At 45.3% G+C, this 19,227-nt stretch overlaps 1 protein-coding gene across 1 annotated transcript; it reads right to left on the reverse strand.

The window, feature by feature from the left end:
• Window positions 1-1,502: 1,502 nt before the first annotated feature.
• LOC122676726 (neuroblastoma breakpoint family member 6-like) lies at window positions 1,503-18,706 on the reverse strand. Its single transcript, XM_043876318.1, has 6 exons — window positions 18,580-18,706; window positions 16,486-16,600; window positions 15,205-15,419; window positions 5,962-6,013; window positions 5,140-5,315; window positions 1,503-1,594 (listed from the first exon to the last, which is right to left on the reverse strand). Exons 1-6 carry the CDS (start codon window positions 18,704-18,706, stop codon window positions 1,503-1,505), a joined length of 777 nt encoding a protein of 258 aa, XP_043732253.1.
• Window positions 18,707-19,227: the final 521 nt, after the last annotated feature.

Below are 19,227 nucleotides of genomic sequence, written 5' to 3' on the forward strand. Positions count from 1 at the left end.
TACATATAGAATAAAATCCATTCCCACGTGGGGCAGAATGGGGATGGATGGTATTAGCAGCTAGAACTAGTGGGGGAGAGGGCTGAGACCCTGTTGGAGACATCTTTGTGTCTCTTTAGAGAGATTATATAAGTACACTCCTTCAATAACGTCCCTCCACTGGTGCCACGACAGTGCTCGTGATGAAATCTGTTTATATATTTCTACTGCGAAATGAGTACATATTCTCAGAACCTGGGCTAACCAGGCACGACGTACCCTCCTCTGGTGCAGGTCAGGCTGCTGTGAGGTCCCGGCCGCCAGGGCCTGCTCTCCATTGCTGTGGGGCTCTCCTCTCACCTCCTTATGCGTCCGCACCCTCAACAGGGTTTGTTTCTGAAGCTGTCTCTCATGTGTCTGTTATCTCTTAGTCTTCCAGAGAGCATCTGAGTCTGACTCTCATCAAAGATTCATCCAACCTCCTTCCAACTGCTTTCTCTGATTCAGTCCTCTCCGCACTCTCAAAGGTCACCTGGCTTATCACCCCCCAATCCTGTTTTATCACATGTGCCTCAGTTTATGGAAATTCATCCTCCCTTCCCTGCTACACAGATCTAACCTCCTCACCTGCCTTTCCAGGGCTCCTGGCTTCTGTCCCTCTTTCTTATGCAACATCACTTCCCACAACACCCTCTGCAAATCCTCCTAGGCTCAGGCTGGCCCCTTTCTGACCCCAGCCCTGTACCAATAGCCTCTGTGAGCTTCCAGGGCTTTTTCCAAAAGCACCTCTCTCAGTCTGGTGTGCCCTTCATATTTCCACCAGGCAAACTTCATTAAACATTAATCATCATGTTTTAGGACACTTCATCAGATTTTATGATAATTCACATTGGGCTGAAGGGTAAATCCTTGTATATCAACAAATTTGGTGTTTGAAAGTACTGTCAAAACTAATATTCTCCAATGTTATTATGAATCGATGTCTAGGATTGTCTTTAATTAGCACTGTGTAATTTCATCATCTAATTTTATTTGCCTTTCTTGAGAATGGGTTTTATTAAACCTATGCTTTGAACATTCTTTGCATTCACAGAATATATAATAACCAAACATTTTATCAATCATCAACAATACTGCCCAATACTGTTAGTGTGGGGAAAAGCCTCCAATAGAAGATCAAGATATAATTTAAAAATCAAGTGTCTGTGTTGTTTCTGCAGGGTTTCTCCTTGTACAGAGAGGATGGGGTAGACCTGACTACTCGTACACGCATGGCTGCATAATGGCTATTCACACTGTCCTCAGGTTATCATGTGAACCCAGACGCAGGATGGATGCTGTATAGTTAGATATTCTATTCATTCATCTCAATCCATCTGTGGGGCTTTGGCCTTTCCTGGCCCATTGTGAACAATGGACTCCCAGGACTGGGCCCTATCACACACTCACAAACATCTCGACACACATCTGAGTCACGTGTCTGAGCCTCACTCATCCTCTTCACGGGAACCCACACCCGGCGGTCAGTGTCTCTGAGATAGAGCTCCACAGTTTTCAATGGCTTCGGCACAGCCAAATTCAAGGTCCACCTGGACCCATCGTGACAGCAGGTGACCTGGGGGCAGGAGTGGGGAGCGGCGTGGACTCTCACCCTGGCTGTTCCCAGAGAGAGCCCTGTGGAGCTGTGGCTCCACCTAGAGGGGCCGGGGAGCCGCTGGCTCTGCCCTTGGGACACAGTGCACAGAGGGACTGGGAGCTGGCAGGTCTGAGTGAGGGACCGCAGGGCTTCTCTGCAGCCCTCTGGCAACTTTCTGTTGAAGATTAAGATAGTTGCAAATCATTTGGATAGGGCAAAGAGAAAAACGTGAGCAACATCCTCTCTGAGTCACTGATGGTCTGACTGCTGAGAGGAGACGACAGAGCCTGAGCCAGGGAGTCGGGCCCAGGAGAGGTCAGTGTCCCACCTGCCAGTGGCCAGGAGTCTGGGCCCAGGGAAGGGACCTGCTGATCCTCAGTGCCCTCGGCTCCACCATGGGACACCACAGCTACCTGAGAGGGTGCCTGGGAGGGCTGAAGGGGTTATAGTGCACTAGGAGCTCGCTTAGGAAGAGCATGGCGGACAGCAGGTGCACAATAAATGTCTGTTCCCTTTCTGGTTTGTGAACTACTGTGATCCTGAGAAAGCCTTTGCTTCTCTGCTCCTCGGGGAAGAATGAGAAATAAGAAAGAAACTGCTTCCAAGGTGAAAAGTCACCAACTGATTTACAGACATTTATATGCCCAATATCATTTTAAAAGAAGTCAGATAAAGTCTGATACATAATGGAGTTTCTTCTGGTTTATCAAGATGATCTTATGTATCAAAGTCCTAACATTAAGAATGATTCTCCTAAAGAAAAAGTACAAAAAAAAATAGCCCAAGAAGGATTTCATACTAGGTTTTAATTTCCACACCCTATGAACTCCTACCCAAGGGGACCTGGCCCATAAATTAGGTCAATACCCTCATCAGACGCACAAGTTATAGATAGGTTCCATGAGATTATACCACTGAGATTGCGTAAAACATTGAAACTATAAGCCACACATGGAAATCGCCTTTTTGCTGCACAAAGGATGAAACACAAGGGTGATTCTAGACGATAGAACAACAGAGACAGCTTTTGGCTTCACGGAAATGACAGGACATAGACAGATTTGATGCTCAGGACCTAGTATCTACATGCTTCAGAGGGAGATAGGCAGAAAAGGGGTAAGAATCTGGAGTTGGGGAACAATATAACATGCATTACAAATATGGAGCAGATTGCAATCATGAATGCACAGCCAGAGAGCTTGCATTTTCAAGAAATACAATTAGTAGCAAAATTTCATGACCCTAAGGATTCTTATCTTGATAAAAAGAGCTCTGTTACACAAATTCCTGCAGGTGAGACAGTGGTAGCTGAGATTCTGCCCTTATGCCTCCACTTGCCCTCTCTGGTCTGACTTGATACCATAGGCCTGTGCTGGTGAGACGAGTTCAGGTGACACAGCGCAGCCTGGGGCAGGCAAAGGCTCATGACGCCTTTTAAAAGTTCAAACTGAGAACATAGTTCTAATCGACCCGAGCCTAAGAACCTGTCTGGGAGCACTCACCGTTTACATGTAGAGCCAAGAAAACCTCTCTCTTCTCTGTTGGGAAGGAGACACTCCTAGAAGGATGACAGGAGCCTTCCAGATGATGGCCAATAGAAGCAGCCAGATAACATTCATCCAGTGAGTCCGGGTGGACTTCATTCTCTTCTACCACCAGCTGCTCCATACTGAGATTTGTGGGGTTGGGAGAGCAGATGGTTAAACAAGAGGGATTAGTCAACCTGGAGCAATAATTGGTTTTGATGGGAGGGTTAAGGGACATGTTGGGAAAAACAAATGGGGAGTTCCCTTAAAGGGAGGCATAACAATCCCCCCACCCACAACCCCAATCTGGGCCTGAAAGCACTTGCAAAGGGAAAGTGAGAGAGAGTGAGGGAGAGTGAGCATCAGATGCTCTGAGCACAGAGAAGAAATGAGCTCAGGAGGAAGGAGAGGAGCCACCCCAGGACACATAGTCATGTCACACACGCCCTCAGAACATAAAGGCGGCTTCAAATGCACCATAAATTTTGTTGAAATTTACATGCTGCATCCAGATGAACACCAGCTCCGGCAGCATAATGGACTCCTAGAAATCTTGTGTCTACAAGACCAATTTTTCTAATACAGCGATGGGACATGAATTTTTTTTTCCCTAGTTACTTTTCTTGCCATGAAATACCTGCCAAGGTCTTAAGACCAAAGACAAAGGCATGTAAGTATGGCATCCTGGTTTTCATGAAAAGGAGAGGACAGAGGAGTACAAGAAATCCTGTGGCTGATCAGTATCCCTACCTCAACTGACTGAAAGTCACTGTAATTGAGAGGGATTCATAAAGGGTGAAAACAGATAACCTTGTTACAGGGACAGTCTGTCGTGGTCTGAATGGAAGGAATAGGCATGTGCAGCACTTTCTGATTCCCATGCATGTGAGATGACCAAATGTCACTACTGATGTCAGAACCACGTTTCTCCATAGTTACCTAGAACAGATGATGTCTTTAATTTCCTCATCCTCAAGATCAGCAAGATTTTCTATGGATAAATTCAGACAAGTTGAGAAACATTTACAGATCTCATTGTGTAAATTAATAATCCAGTGTCTAATACTACCATAGGGACATTTATATCAGCAATGAGATGATAGGCTATTTAAGAAGGATATTCCAGATGCCTCAAGTGGGGTCTCTCAGACTCTCCTTGGTTTACTTTCCTGAGCCATCAGGCAAGATCTCCCTTCCCTGGTAGATCCTCACCACAGTATTCTCTTCCAAGTCTCAGTAAAATGTTAAAGATTCATCTTCTCCAGATGGTCTGGAGAATAGTCCACAATATTCTTGCAGAATACTGTAATACTCAGGCTTGTCTCATCATATGCTGACTGCTTTAGCAGAATGATGAGTGGAATGAACAAAACCTCGAGTCACATGAATCCTAGTTGTTACACGGACCCTTCAGTCATTCATGGGGTGGGAGAATGCCAGGGCTCGGCCTTGCTTCATGAAACACACACGCAAGGTGATGGGAGGGCTATCTGCATCCTGGAGCCCAGATGATTGGTTTGCTAAGACAAGCAATTTAGAGAAGCAGACACTGGGGGTGCCAGCAGTGACACCAGGGGAGTAACAAATAATGAAGGCTGTGAGCGCCTGTGGGAAGGCGCGGAGATTCAAGGGGCACTCTGAGTGTGAAAATGGGAGCCTTGTGGGCAAGAAGAGACATCACAAAGGAGTCAGGAAAAATTACAGTCATCTCCGGACTCCTGCACACATACAAGTGAGTGAGTGTTTCACACCAGCCTTGGGTCCGTGATCTAACCTGGGGCCTGACCCGTAGGCTTCACCTGAATGAAGAAGACAGCAGAGCTCCCAGACCCACCTGACGTCTGTACTTAAAACTCTACCACAGAGTCTGATTCAAATCACTGTCTACAGAACTTCCAACAGGGAGGAGAAATCTCAGCACCCCCGAGGCGAGGAGTACGAAGCACACAGAGTCTACCTGGGCATCCAGGTGGAGTTTTATCACAAGACAACACTCACTGGTTACATCCCGAGCATAAGAGGCATCCAGGTCCTCAGGTGAGAAGACAGCTGTGCTCCTATAAGGCCAGAAGGAGTCTGACAGGTTAGGAAGCACCGAGTAAGTCAGATAATAGTCATCCAGAGAGTTCTGTGGGACACCATCTTCTACCATCTGTGGCATCTGTCTGCTGAACCTGGTGGGGGAGGGAGGGCAAAAGATTAAGCCAAGACTGATCAGAAACTGTACAGTTCTATCTGGTTCTGGTGGAATGTTTGAGTGGTGAAGCACGCCAAGGGTCTCATCCATTAGAGAGAGAAAAGTCTGTTTTGTGTGTGAGACACAGCGTGGTTTCACAGGGGCAGAAGAGGGAAAGAGCAGTAGGGGCTCAGTGCTCTGGCCAAAGAACAGGCTGATGAACAGACTGAATTCTCTCTGATGGTGCAGTCATGCCTCACATACAGGAACACAGAACATTGGCTTTCACACTTCCATTTACACTGCATTGACATTTCTATGACACACACACCAGCATGCAACACCAAACAGACAGCAGATACACATCTCACTCTGTAAACCACACCTGACATAAAGGTTGAGTACAAAAACACCAGTCTGACTTAGTTCACCCGGGTCAACTGATTTGGGTTTTAAACTTGACAAGTAAATACGAAATGGGAAATAATAGAAGTACCACAGTGATAGCAGAGAACATTATGAAAAAGGATAATAGTGGTGGGCAAAACTGCTGACACAATATATTCAGCACTTTCCGGTTTTCCCTGGATCAGGGTGTGTAGATGTCAGCACTGTACAAAGAGCCCACAGATATTCAAAATTACCTCGGGGCAACCACCTCTGGTCCTTTCAGGTCATCATGATCATTCGTCTTTTCTGCAAATCAATTAACAGGAGAGTTTTATCAGGCAAATGCCTTTCAAAAATGCCCAATCCTGTGCCTATGTTCACAATGTGGTAACAGGCTGTTGAGACAGAAATCATCCAGGAGGCCCTAGAAAGAGCCTCATAAGAAGGCACTGGGTTTCCTTCTCGAGGCAATGGGCAAATTTCCTTGATGTCATATGTCATTGGCAGAGTATCCTGGTCGTGATTCTGTGCAAACAGCTAAATAAATCCTTTTCACCAAAGTTTCTGGGGAACAACTCTGCTACATTCGCAGCCTGCTATAATAGTCAGGAATTTTTCATCTGAAATGTTGTTTACTAATGGAATAAATGATTATACACTGAGATAAATGGAAGTGGAATCCATACACCATCGAGTCAAATGAATCTCAAAGCTGCAATCAGTGGCCATTCATCAGGTTGGGAAGTTCCAGGGCCCTGCCTTAGCTCAGAGAAACATACCAAAAGATGACAGTGTGGCTTACCTTCTGGTTTCAGAAGACTTCGAACAAGATAAGTCAAAGGAAAAGAGAGAGCCTATGGGTTGATAGAAGTGAACTAAAGTAGTGACATCTCCAAAGGTATAAACAAGCCTGCCAAAAGCCCTGGACAGGTGTAGGAACTCAGGGACATTACCCAGAAATGAAAATTAAAGCATTTCATGTGAGCTAAGAGGTTCACTCAAAATTAGGAAGCCTGAACGGTACCTCCTGTGCCACAGCTGCTGAGGTACACGTGAGTCTGGCTGGACCACCTTGGGTAGAGTGGTTTACCACAGGGACACCCATGACAGGGAACTTAGAAAAGTTCATTCATACAATGTCTTATTTTAAGTGGAATTATAGAGTCTGGTTCAAACCAGGCTTCAGGATGTAAGCATAGGGTGTATCAAAGGGGATTAATTCTCCAGGAGTAGACTAACAGATGTAGTGAAGACTACCTGTGAGACCAGTTGGAATTTCATCCTCTTCAGCATGAGAGCAACCACAGGCTCCATCCACGGCAGACTCCACATTCTCTTCATCAAATGCAACTTTCCCATCACTGTAAGGCTGGTTGCAGGCAGAACTTTCCTGGGGAGTGGAAGCTACTGAAACACATTCATCGTGGTATTGCGGGAACACCACCTTCTTTTCCACATCCTGTACATTCACTCTGTGTCAGATAGAGAAGGGATGACAGATTAAGCGGACTCGATTCCAAGCGATCTGGCTGGTTTTGATGATAGGAATTGTGAGTGGTCACAGAAAGCAAAAGGGCAGCCCCCTTAAGGAGGGACGTAACTCCTCCTGAGGTGGAGTGGAGTGTGGCTGCCCTGGGGTGGGAGGGAGACAGCAGGTTCTCCGGGCACTGGCCACACAACCGGTGGCTGAAGGAGGAGTCGGAACGTTCCCTGCATGCTAAAGTCATGACCCTCAGCACACACAGAGGACTGGGACCTCGGTGCAAACTTTTCTGCACACATTGTGTTGATCTGGATATCCTGTGTCCAAGTCAACACAGCTGTTAAGAAGTTAAAAATTTGTTTGAGTTTGGACTCTACTCCTTCAATTTAAATTTTTTTATTTGCACAAATATACCTTCCAAATTAGTATTTCAGAGTTGGAGGAAAAGGAGTTATAGACTAGATATTCTGCCTTCAAGAACTATTTTTTCAATATTTTGTTGTAATATGAATATCATTCTGTTTTCTTCCCTTGAAATCTAATATTTGTCAACATGCTGATGCCAAACCAGTGTAAGACCATAGGATCTCACCCTACATTAACACTCAGGAGAAAGCACATGAACACAGGAACTCCTAGGTTTGGTTATTTCACCTGCATCAACTCACTGTACATTACTAAACTTGAAGGATTAAAAAATTGAAATGCAAAAACATGTGAAACATAAATAGACAACGTTGTTAAAGAGATAATTGCTATTGAATGAATAGATGAAAGAGTTACATAGGCTACTTTCTATTTTTCTCTGGATCTGAAGTCTCTTGCTGTCACCACTGACATTCACAGCCCACAGATCTTCAAATTACCTGGGAAATGTGAGCTCTTGTCCACTCACTTGCTTGTGAGAATTTTCATTGTCTAGTAAGAAATTCAGAGACAGCAGGTCATAATAAGAAAATCAGACCTCACACATATCTACTCAGTAATCACATATACAACAAGGACTTTAATATTCTCATTGTAAGAACATAATTCTTTAGCAAGGTTATTCTAGGACACTTAAGTCTTATGAGAATTAGACTGGACTGCTTCCAGAGCCATTGAGGAAATTTGCTGCTTGAGCTGCTATCTCTCCCAACATCCTTTGTTCTGAGTCTGTATAAGCAGATAAAAATGTATTTTCCACAGAGATGCTGGAACATGAGCTGAGTTATTTTCTAGAATTATTTCTGTAGTACTGCTTAGTCCCATCAGATTATGTGGTTGTTGATGGTTTAGAGGAATTTATACTTGGGGCTAGAGTGATGGGTGAATTGTGAAAGCCTTAGCCACTCAGTAATATCCGTCTCTTTGTGACCACGTGGACTACAGCCCACCAGGCTCCTCTGGCCATGGAATTCTCCACACAAGAATACTAGAGTGGGTGCCATTCTCTTCTCCAGAGGATCTGCATGACGCAGGGATTGAACCTGGGTCCCTGCATTGCGGACAGATCTTTACCATCTGAGCCACCAGGATAGCCCAGTGAATAGTACTAACCCTCAACTCAAAAAGAATCTTTGGTGCTACACAGAAGCCATGGCCATTGGAAGCTGGAGGGACTGCCAGAGCCCAGCCTTGCTGCATGCAAACATCCAAGCGAGGCAATGGTACAGTTGTGTCTGTCTTGGTGTCAGATAACATCTTAGCTAAGACCTGCCAACATCGAGAAAGGGGAGACTGGGGCTGAGAGGAATAAAACCAAACCTGGAAATCACCTCTCCTTATAAAAAGGCAACACCGTCATCATTTCTGGAGAGGCCAGGAACATTTACAAAAATTAGATCACTGCAGGTAACAATACACTGGCTCCAAACTAGTTCTGACAGATACCTCCTGTGGATTTCCAGCTGAGGTGGGTGAGAGTTGTCAAAACTGATTTGGGTCAAATGCCTGACACTGGGGTCAGGGTGACAGAGGCAAGCCCAGAGCCAAGAAAAGAATGAAAGCTCCCTGACCCACCTGATGTCTCTGTTCCATAATAGACCCTTTTCCCTGGTTTCGACTAAGATGTGTCTATACAGCCTGTCCTAAGAGATGACCTTCCTTGGTCTATACAGCTTGTGGGGACAAATAATATGGGGGCTACCTGAGATATTGGTTGGAATTTCACCTTCTTTAGCATGAGAGTAACCACATGGTCCATCCGGATCAACGTCTACTTCCAGTTCATTAAAGTTAAATTTGTCATCACTGTAAGGCTGGTGCTTATCAGAACTTCCTTGGAGTATTGAAGGCATCAAAACACATTCATCCTTGGATTCTTCATGCACTTCCTTCTTTTCAACCTCCTGCAGCTCCATGCTGTGCCAGATGGGAAAGGAGTGACAGAAAATTAAATGAAGACGATCTGACCCCAAGCCATGCGGGCTGGTTTTGACAGGAGGAATGGGGAATGGTCACAGAGAGTACAAGAGCAGGCCCCTTCAAGACAGAAGGAACTGTCCTCTGTTATATGAAGTGGAGTGTGTCTGTCTGGGGATGGGAGATGGCGTCAAGCAGGTACCCAATAGACCAGCCACAAAGCTCTGAGGAGGAAGGAGCCTCAACCATCCCAGGATGGTACTTTCAGGAACAGGAAGCATAGATGAACTTCCACACCAAGTGCTTCCCCACAGGTCCTAAGCCATGTTGAATTTAAGATGAAGTAGTCAAGTGAATAAGGGCTTCCCCGGTGGCTCAGGAGGCTGAGTGTCTCCTGCCAATGCAGAGATGCAGCTTCGAACCCTGGCCAGGAAGATCCCTTGGAGAAGGAAATGGCAACCCTCTCTAGTATTCTTGATGGGAAAATGCATGGGACAAAGGAACCTGGCATGCTCCAGTCTGTGGGGGTCACAAAGATTCAGAGACAACTGAGCAACTGAGCATGCACAGTGAGGTGAGTACAGATATTAAAGCTTTATAGACTCTCTGAGATATTCTACCTTCTCTTTAGGAATTGAAAGGCCTCTAAGGCCGCTTTCACTTACTAGTATCACAGACAACTAAATTTCTTTTTTGGACAGTTGTCCTGGTGTTCAATTTTGCTAGGCGCTTCTCTACTAATTCCATTGCTAGTTACCTTCCTTCCAAGGATTGAAAACAACTGTGTAGAAATCGATATTTATCTCACTTGGACTTCCTGTAGAAGAGAACAGATGCTCTCTGTCTATACAGGAAATCCTAAGGGTGGTGCATTCACTTTGGGTCATACATACAAGTAGCACAGAGACAGCAGACAACCAAGTTACAGGGACACTTCCACGTGGGTTGAGTGAAGTAATTAATGCCATGTGAAGTTGTGCTTATACTGACATCTGGCATGTGACTCTCTTGAGTTCACTTATTGTTCTTTTGTGACCCTGTCCATGTTGGTCCTACACATTACCAGCTCCTGACAGACAAACTGAAAACCACAATCACAGAAAACTAACCAATCTAATCACATGGAGCACAGCCTGACTAATAGAATTAAACTATGAGAAACGCCATGAAGGGTCATGGTGGAGAGTTCTGACAAAATGTGGTCCACTGGAGAAGAGAATGGCAAACCACTTCAGTATTCTTGCCTTGAAAACCCCATGAACAGTATGAAAAGGCAAAAAGATAGGACACTGAAAGATGAACTTCTCATGTCGGTAGGTGCCCAATATGCTCCTGGAGATCAGTGGGGAAATAACTCCTGAAAGAATGAAGAGATGGAGCCAAAGCAAAGACAACAGCCAGTTGTGGATGTGACTGGTGATGGAAGCAAGGTCTGATGCTGTAAAGAGCAATACTGCATAGGAACCTGGAATGTTAGGTCCATGTTTCAAGGCAAATTGGGAGTGGTCAAACAGGAGATGGCAAGAGTGAACGTTGACATTTTAGGAATCAGCGGTCTAAAATGGACTGGAATGGGTGAATTTAACTCAGATGACTGTTATATCTACTACTGTGGGCAAGAATCCCTTAGAAGAAATGGAGTAGCCATCATAGTAAACAGAAGAGCCCAAAATGCAGTACTTGGATGCAATCTCAAAAAGGACAGAATGAGCTCTGTTCGTTTCCAAGGCAAACCATTCAGTATCCCAGGAGTCCAAAACTATGCCTTGGCCAGTAATGCTGAAGAAGCTGAAGTTGAACAGTTCTATGAAGGTCTACAAGACCTTCGAGAACTAACACCCATAAAAGATGTTCTTTTCATTATAGGGGACTGGAATGCAAAAGTAGGAAGTCAAGAAACACCTGGAGTAACAGGCAAATTTGGCCTTGGAGTACAGAATGAAGCAGGGAAAAGGCTAATAGAGTTTTGCCAAGAGAATGCACTGGTCAGAGCAAACACTCTCTTCCAACAACACAAAAGAAAACTCTACAAATGGACGTCACCAGATGGTCAGCACCAAAATCAGATTGATTACATTCTTTGCAGCCAAAGGTGGAGAAGTTCCATACAGTCAGCAAAAGGAAGACCAGGAGCTGACTGTGGCTCAGATCATGAACTACTTAATGCCAAATTCACTTAAATTGAAGAAAGTAGAGAAAACCACTAGAAAACCGTTCAGGTATGACCTAAATCAAATCCCTTATGATTAAACAGTGGAGGTGAGAAGCAGGTTTAAGGCACTAGGTCTGATAGAGTGCCTGATGATCTATGGACGGAGGTTCATGACATTGTACAGGAGACAGAGATCAAGACCATCCCCAAGAAAAAGAAAAGCAAAAAAGCAAAAGGGCTGTCTGAGGAGGCAGTAGAAATAGCTGTGAAAAGAAGAGAAGTGAAAAACAAAGGAGAAAAGGAAAGATATTCCCATTTGAATGCAGAGTTCCAAAGAAGAGCAAGGAGAGATAAGAAAGCCTTCCTCAGTGATAAGTGCAAAGACATAGAGGAAAAAATAGAATGGGAAAGTCTAGAGATCTCTTCAAGAAAATGAGAGATACCATGAGTACATTTCATGCAAAGATGGGCTCAATAAAATTTTATGGACCTCACAGAGCAGAAGATATGAAGTAGAGGTGGCAATAATACACAGAAGAACTATATAAAGAAGATTTTCATGATCCAGATAACCACGACGGTGTGATCACTCAGTTAGAGCCTGACATCCTGGAATGTGAAGTCAAGTGGGCATTAGGAAGCATCACTGCAAACAAAGCTAGTGGAGGTGATGGAATTCCAGCTGAGCTATTTCAAATCCTAAAAGATGATGCTGTGAAAGTGCTGCACTCAAAATGGCAGCAAATTTGGAAAACTCGGCAGTGGCCACAGGACTAGAAAATGTCAGATTTCATTCCAGTCCCAAAGAAACGCAATGCCAAAGAATGCTCAAACTACTGCACAATTGCACTCATCTCACATGCTAGTAAAGTAATGCTTAAAATCCTCCTAGCCAGGCTTCAACAATACCTGAACCATGAAATTCCAGATATTCAAGCTGGTTTTAGAAAAGGCAGAGGAACCAGAGATCAAATTGTCAACATCCATTGGATCAATGGAAAAGCAAGAGAGTTCCAGAAAAAACAACTATCACGCTTTATTGACTATGCCAAAGCCTTTGACTGTGTAAGCTAAGCTAAGTCACTTCAGTTGTGTCCGACTCTGTGCGACCCCATAGATGTCAGCCCACCAGGCTCCCCCGTCCCTAGGATTCTCCAGGCAAGAACACTGGAGTGGGTTGCCATTTCCTTCTCCAATGCATGAGAGAGAAAATTGAAAGTGAAGTCACTCAGTCGTGTCTGACTCTTAGAGACCCCATGGACTGCAGCCTACCAGCTCCTCCATCCATGGGATTTTCCAGGCAAGAGTACTGGAGTGGGGTGCCATTGCCTTCTCCGTTTGACTGTGTGCATCACCACAAACTGTGGAAAATTTTGAAAGAGATGGGAATACCAGACCACCTGACCTGCCTCTTGAGAAATCTGTATGCAGGTCAGGAAGCAACAGTTAGAACTGGACATGGAACAATGGACTGGTTCCAAACAGGAAAAGGTGTATGTCAAGGCTGTATGTTGTCACCCTCTTTATTTAACTTACATGCAGAGTACATCGTGAGAAATGCTGGGCTGCATGAAGCACAACCTGGAATCAAGATTGCCAGGAGAAATATCAGTAACCTCATATACGAAGATGATACCACCCTTATGGCAGAAAGCAAAGAAGAACTGAAGAGCTTCTTGATGAAAGTCAAAGAGGAGAGTGAAAAAGTTGGCTAAAGCTCAACATTCAGGAAACTAAGACCATGGCACCTGGTCCCATCACTTCATGGCAAATAGATCGGAAGACAGAGGAAACAGTGTCAGACTTATTTTTGGGGGGTCCAAAATAACTGCAGATGGCGACTGCAGCCGTGCAATTAAAAGACGCTTACTCCTTGGAAGAAAAGTTATGACCAAACTAGACAGCATATTGAAAAGCAGAGACATTATTTTGCCAACAAAGGTCCATGTAGTCAAGGCTATGGTTGTTCCAGTAGTCATGTATGGATGTGAGAGTTGGACTATAAAGAGAGCTGAGCATCGAAGAATTGATGCTTTTGAACTGTGGTGTTGGAGAGGACTCCTGAGAGTCCCTTGGACTGCAAGGAGATCCAACTAGTCCATCATAAAGGAAATCAGTCCTGAATATTCACTGGAAGGACTGATGTTGAAGCTGAAACTCCAATCCTTTGGCCACCTGATGCGAAGTTCTAACTCATTTGAAAACACCCTGATGCTGGGAAAGATTGAAGGTGGGAGGAGAAGGGGACGACAGAGGATGAGATGGTTGGATGGCATCACCGAGTCAATGAACCTGAGTTTCAGATTCCGGGAGTTGGTGACACACAGGGAGGCCTGGTGGGCTGCAGTCCATGGGGTCAGAAAGAGTCAGACACGACTGACGGACTGAACTGAACTGATAGATAATCATCACCTGGGGGTTGGTATTTCTTGTGTTTGTTCATTGACTTCATCTTCACCTTCATCAGTTTCTGCAAACAAAATCAGAAATACCCAGTCAGTTTCTAGTCACTTCACCCACTGCAAACACAGGGACTCCTGGTCACAGAACCATAACCATCTAGGTGTGAGGCAGTACTGTACGGGAGTTTTAATGCATTGTCTTTAAACAGCTGCCCAAGCATGGATTTCTGACCCAACAGGCAGTCTGTTTCTAAACTGGTAGATCATCCGCAGGACACCTTCTGCTTGAAATTGGGCAAACATTTAAATTGTCTTTTCTTCCTATATTACCTCACATTGTCCACCTCCCATCTCCACTTCTACAAATGTATCATCCAACCTACCACAAATTCTGCCAAAGACACAGCCTCTATAAACCTTCTCAGGTCTCACAAGATGGTGTCCTTGCTCTAAGGAGAACAACGACGTCCCACATTCCTCCATCTGGGAACATCCTGGCTCTTCAAGGTAGCTTTTGTGTGTTAACTGCGAAAGTCTCTCCATGGAAAGTGAGTGCTCCAGTTTAAACCATTTTCCCAACACCAAGTCCAACTCTATCAAGTACCTTATCCAACACCACAAAGTGAAGGGTTTTCTCTTTGCTGCAGTATATTTGTAAATATTCCCCAATTTCATCACTATAGCCACCATCAACAGATTATTTCATCCATTTTACAGATGAGAACAGTTAATAACATAAGGAAAAGCAGTCATTCTCACCCAGTTATAAACACAGCACTCAGCATGGAACCTGGGAACTTCCAAGCTTCATTGAGGGCTCTATTCACTCTATCAAGCTGCCTGTCACCTTCTCCTTTCTGTGCTTTAATACTGGCTGGATGTTGCCTCCTTCCCCAGTGGCCATGGTCCATCAGGGAGGAAGCAGACCGTTGGGATACACTGACTTCCATCCTGTGCATTTCTCCTCTGTCCTCTTCCTAAGACAATCCTGCTCCTACATAGCCCCAAATAGGACATGAAACAGGAAAGCTGATAAACATTCCCAGTGGAAGTGTTCATCTTATCACCTGGGGACCTAGGAGAGGATCAGTGCTCTCAGGGTCTGTGGCCCCCTCACCTGGGCTGAGCTTGCAGGCAAGGCGCTCTGCCAGGCGGTATCCCTCAGACAGGCTCTCTCGGAAGCCCTGCCCCTGGTAGTTGTTCAGGTCATTGTGGGTGAGGAGGTCCTTGAGGTGCTGCTTGAGCAGGACAGAGTCATCTTTCCTATCCTGTAGTGTCTGCCGTAACTGGGTCAGCTCTCGTGCCTGACTTCGAATTAGGACGTCACACGTCCTAGGTGGAAAAGAAGACACAATTGGAAAAGGCAAAGAGTTAGATGAAAGACAGTTAGGGATTTCTGTGAGAACATCCCTAAGGAGACCTCGAAATAGAATTCTGGCACATATCTGATGACTGGCTCAGTCACTCAGTCATGTCCGACTCTTGAGATCAAATGGAGTATAGTGCACCAGTTTCCTCTGCCCATTGGCTTATCCTGACAAGAATACTGGATTGGGTTGCTATTTTCTACTCCATATCTGATGACTGGCCTATGTCAAAGACAAACAAGGTAAACAAAGGTTTCCCCTGTATCAGACAGTACTCCTGTAAGATTCTGTGACATTCCATTCATCTTGTCCTTCTGTAAAGGTAACCTAATGTCTTCCCTGGAGGCTCAACTGGTAAAGAACATGACTGACAATTCAGGAAACACAAGAGATGCAGGTTTGATCCCTGAGTCGGGAACATTCACTGGAGAAGGAAATGGCAACCCATTCCAGTATTCTTGCCTGGAAACTTCATGGACAGAGGAGCCTGGTGGGCTACAGTCCATGGGGTCATAAAGAGTCAGACACTACTGAGTGCACATGCATGCATCAATGTCTTCCTAAATCTGCATCATGAAGATGTCTCTTCAGTTCCTCTCTCGGCCATGCCTATTTTCTTTAAAAAATACACAAAATATTTTCTGTATTTTTAATGTGGCAACACAAATTACTGTCCAGTGAATGACACACAGCCAGATATAGAGTGTGGACATGTATAGCTGCTGTGAATTGGGAAGAACGTTAGAATGACAGGGTCAAGAAAGCATTCCAGGATGTAGTCAGTCAGGAGGCAGTTGTGATTGAAAGGCAAATAAGGTACCGATGGCACAACATTGTCAATGAGCTAAGTGCCACTGATTCACTTGAATGTAGTGAATTTCATGATGAGATTCAAGTCACTAGTTTATTTAAAAGCAAAGTAAATTACTTCCTGAAAAACAACTGGAGTCCATAATACACCAACTGGTATTCTCCACCAATTTTATCATATTCTGCCCTGTGCCTGTGATGAATATCCCTGCCCTCCTTACCTCAACCTTTCATCAAGTGTTGGCTTCTCTGCCAGCTTCTCTGCTGGACTCCGCACCTCAACGGGTAGCTTCTCCCCCAGCACGGATTCAACGATGTCCTTACATCCTTCACACTCTGAGGAAAGAGAGACACTGCATCAGGGAAAGCCGTCCTTGCTGCTGTGGTCACTGCCTTCAAGGGAGGAGGATGGGCCACCTCAGTGGTGGATGTAACTCCTTCCCCAGTCTCTATGGAGAGATTTCCACATCTGATTCCTCAGCATCTGAACCGAGGTGTCTCCCCATTTTAGAGCTGAGGAAAGAGAAGTTCCTAGGCACAGAACACAACTTGACAAGATGAACTACCTTTTGGCAAAGTCAGAATTCACATCCCCTGAGACTGACCCTGAATCCCGGGCCACTGAACCAGGACGTGCAGCCTCTTAGGTGAGACACTGAGCGTGGGCCTGGGGTGGCGAGTCCTGTGGGGTCGGGAAGTCTCCTAGGACTACAGAGCTGCTGGTTCCCTCATGATGGGATCTCAGTAATGAACAGGTGTCTCAAGTATACAACTCACCTGGACACACTGGTGTGAAATAGAATACGTGAAACCGTAAGGACCTGAAAGAGATAGGCCCAAACCCTGAGAAAGCCTGTGTCATTAGGAACAGTGGAAGTATGAACTAAGTGTATTTACACTGAGCCAGGCACTGTTGTCAGAGCTTTGTCAGATTTCCTCAGTATTCACTACAACTCAAACAAGAGTTCCTATTACAGAACCACACGGACAGAGGAGGAAAGCAAGACACAGAAAGGTTCCCACCAGGGATGTGAGCCCAGGAAGCCTGGCCCAGAGTCCACGTCTTTCACACTGTGCTCTGGTGTGAAAGGTGACCCTGACCTCCACACCAGGGTCCTGGTGAGACATTTCTTCTTCACCAGCCTCACAATGTCTTTCCTAGAATTTTGTGACTATCATAAGGAGTGGGGTAAATAAAACTTGGTTTGTCCTTTCCCCAAAGCTCATCATTTCACTTTCTTAAATAGGAGACTTTACCTCTTACGTCTCTCTGTGTCAGTCATTTTTCATTGACTCCCTCATCGCTTCATTGAAAATCATGTAGAAAAGTGACACAGACACAAGTTGTCAAGATTCCTCTCATCTCCTTGTTGTGCATGTACCCTGGTCATGACTTCTTTCCTTACTCCAGGCCCCTCTTACTGAACAGGAAAAAATGATTCCAATTTCCAGGCTGACTGTGGGTGCAAAGTGCCAACTCACACTCAACCTGAGTTTTTACTGGGGCTGGTGATCTCCCCCCACTTACTATCATCTTCATGTTGGTCACACAACTTATAGCATAGACTCAGGGTCTCTGGACTCCTGGTCAACCGGTATCACCAAAGTTTCACCAGCTCAAGTGGGGAGAGAGGGGAAAGTGCAGATTGTCTGATTTCATCAGAAACACCTTCATTCTTGCCACAGAGTCACATGGCTTTCTTGGACTCAGGAAGGAGAACCTGCACATTCAGAAAGCATGGATTCCTTCTCACAAGGGAGTCCGTGTCATGATGGCATCACAGAGACCATGGTTTCAGTGAGAAGCAGATTCATCCTTAAGCTCCTTTAAATCATATCCCCTGCTTCTCACAGTGTGTAACCACACATTACCCCAGTGCAGATAGCACAGGGCTTTGCCAATGGAACTTCAGGGAACCTTAAACTGATGGAGTTCATTAGTCCCAGAGGTTTAGCCAAGAGGCATGCAGGATCAGATACAGAACAGAAAAGATTCCAGTCAACGCAGCTTAGTTTGCGCCTGAGAGACACGGGCACTCCTGTGCTGGCACCAGGAATCACTGTCTGGAATTTTAACTCGAATCTCCCCCTACACATCACTAAAAACTTGGAAAAGTGCCTCACTCCTTGTGCCTCAGTTTCCCCAGCCTCAGGGACTGAAGGCAAAAGAGCCACACTACTACCTTTCCTGCACTGTGGTCAGAATGGAATTCAAAATGACTAAGGGAAAAGGAGACCAATATTAGAGACTTAGTTTCTTAGATGGAAGACAGTGATCATTCATTGCTTTGGTGACCATGACCCCGAGGACTTACTGTATTTCTGCAGATGATTGGCCAGGGAGTAAGCAGTAGCTTGGGATACGAGGAATTTCTCTGTGAGGTCTCTGAAGTCCGGCTTGTACTTTTCTAGCTGCAACTGAAGCTCCTGGTTGATTTCCATGAGGGTACGTTCTGCCCTCAGATCCGATAAAGAGGGAAGACATACTGCCATGGTGACAAGTGGTAGAAGAGGTAGAAGCCAGGGGTGGGGAGGAGATACCCAATATATGGGGGATTCAAATAAGCAAAATCACATTGGTTTCATCAGCACTGAGGGATGACAAAAACGGAATTCCTGACTTACTGTTGGGAACAACTAGAGGGTTCTCAACCTCAAAGAGAAGTTGAAGATGCCAGAGCTCAGAGCCACAGGTGCTGTGTGGGGCTCAGACTAAGACAGGAGTGAAGGAGGGGGACCCAGCATGCTAGGTAACCATCTGGAGTTGCCATAACAGAACTAGAAGGGGGAGGGGTTCATGGAATCTTGGGGGCCCCTGCCTTCCAGGTGCCTAGGCCATGACCGTTTGTGGACATCACCACTGATAGCACCCAATCCCTCAGCAGCCACTCTTGGGTTGTCGACATACGTTCCGATTCCACTGACCTATCTCCTTCCAAAAACTATCTCAGCTGAGTTCCCAT

Source organism: Cervus elaphus, chromosome 20, assembly GCF_910594005.1.
Source record: "Cervus elaphus chromosome 20, mCerEla1.1, whole genome shotgun sequence".
NCBI classification, from domain to species: domain Eukaryota; kingdom Metazoa; phylum Chordata; class Mammalia; order Artiodactyla; family Cervidae; genus Cervus; species Cervus elaphus.

Excerpts from the sequence above, each read along its gene's own strand:
- LOC122676726 (XM_043876318.1), bottom strand. The coding sequence starts at position 18,706 with ATGGAAATCAACCAGGAGCTTCAGTTGCAGCTAGAAAAGTACAAGCCG. Across the intron at positions 15,420-16,485 it reads ACACTTGATGAAAGGTTGAG|GACGTGTGACGTCCTAATTC; the intron begins GTAAGGAGGGCA and ends TTTTCCACCTAG. Across the intron at positions 1,595-5,139 it reads TTATGCTCGGGATGTAACCA|GTCACCTGCTGTCACGATGG; the intron begins GTGAGTGTTGTC and ends TCCTGCCCCCAG.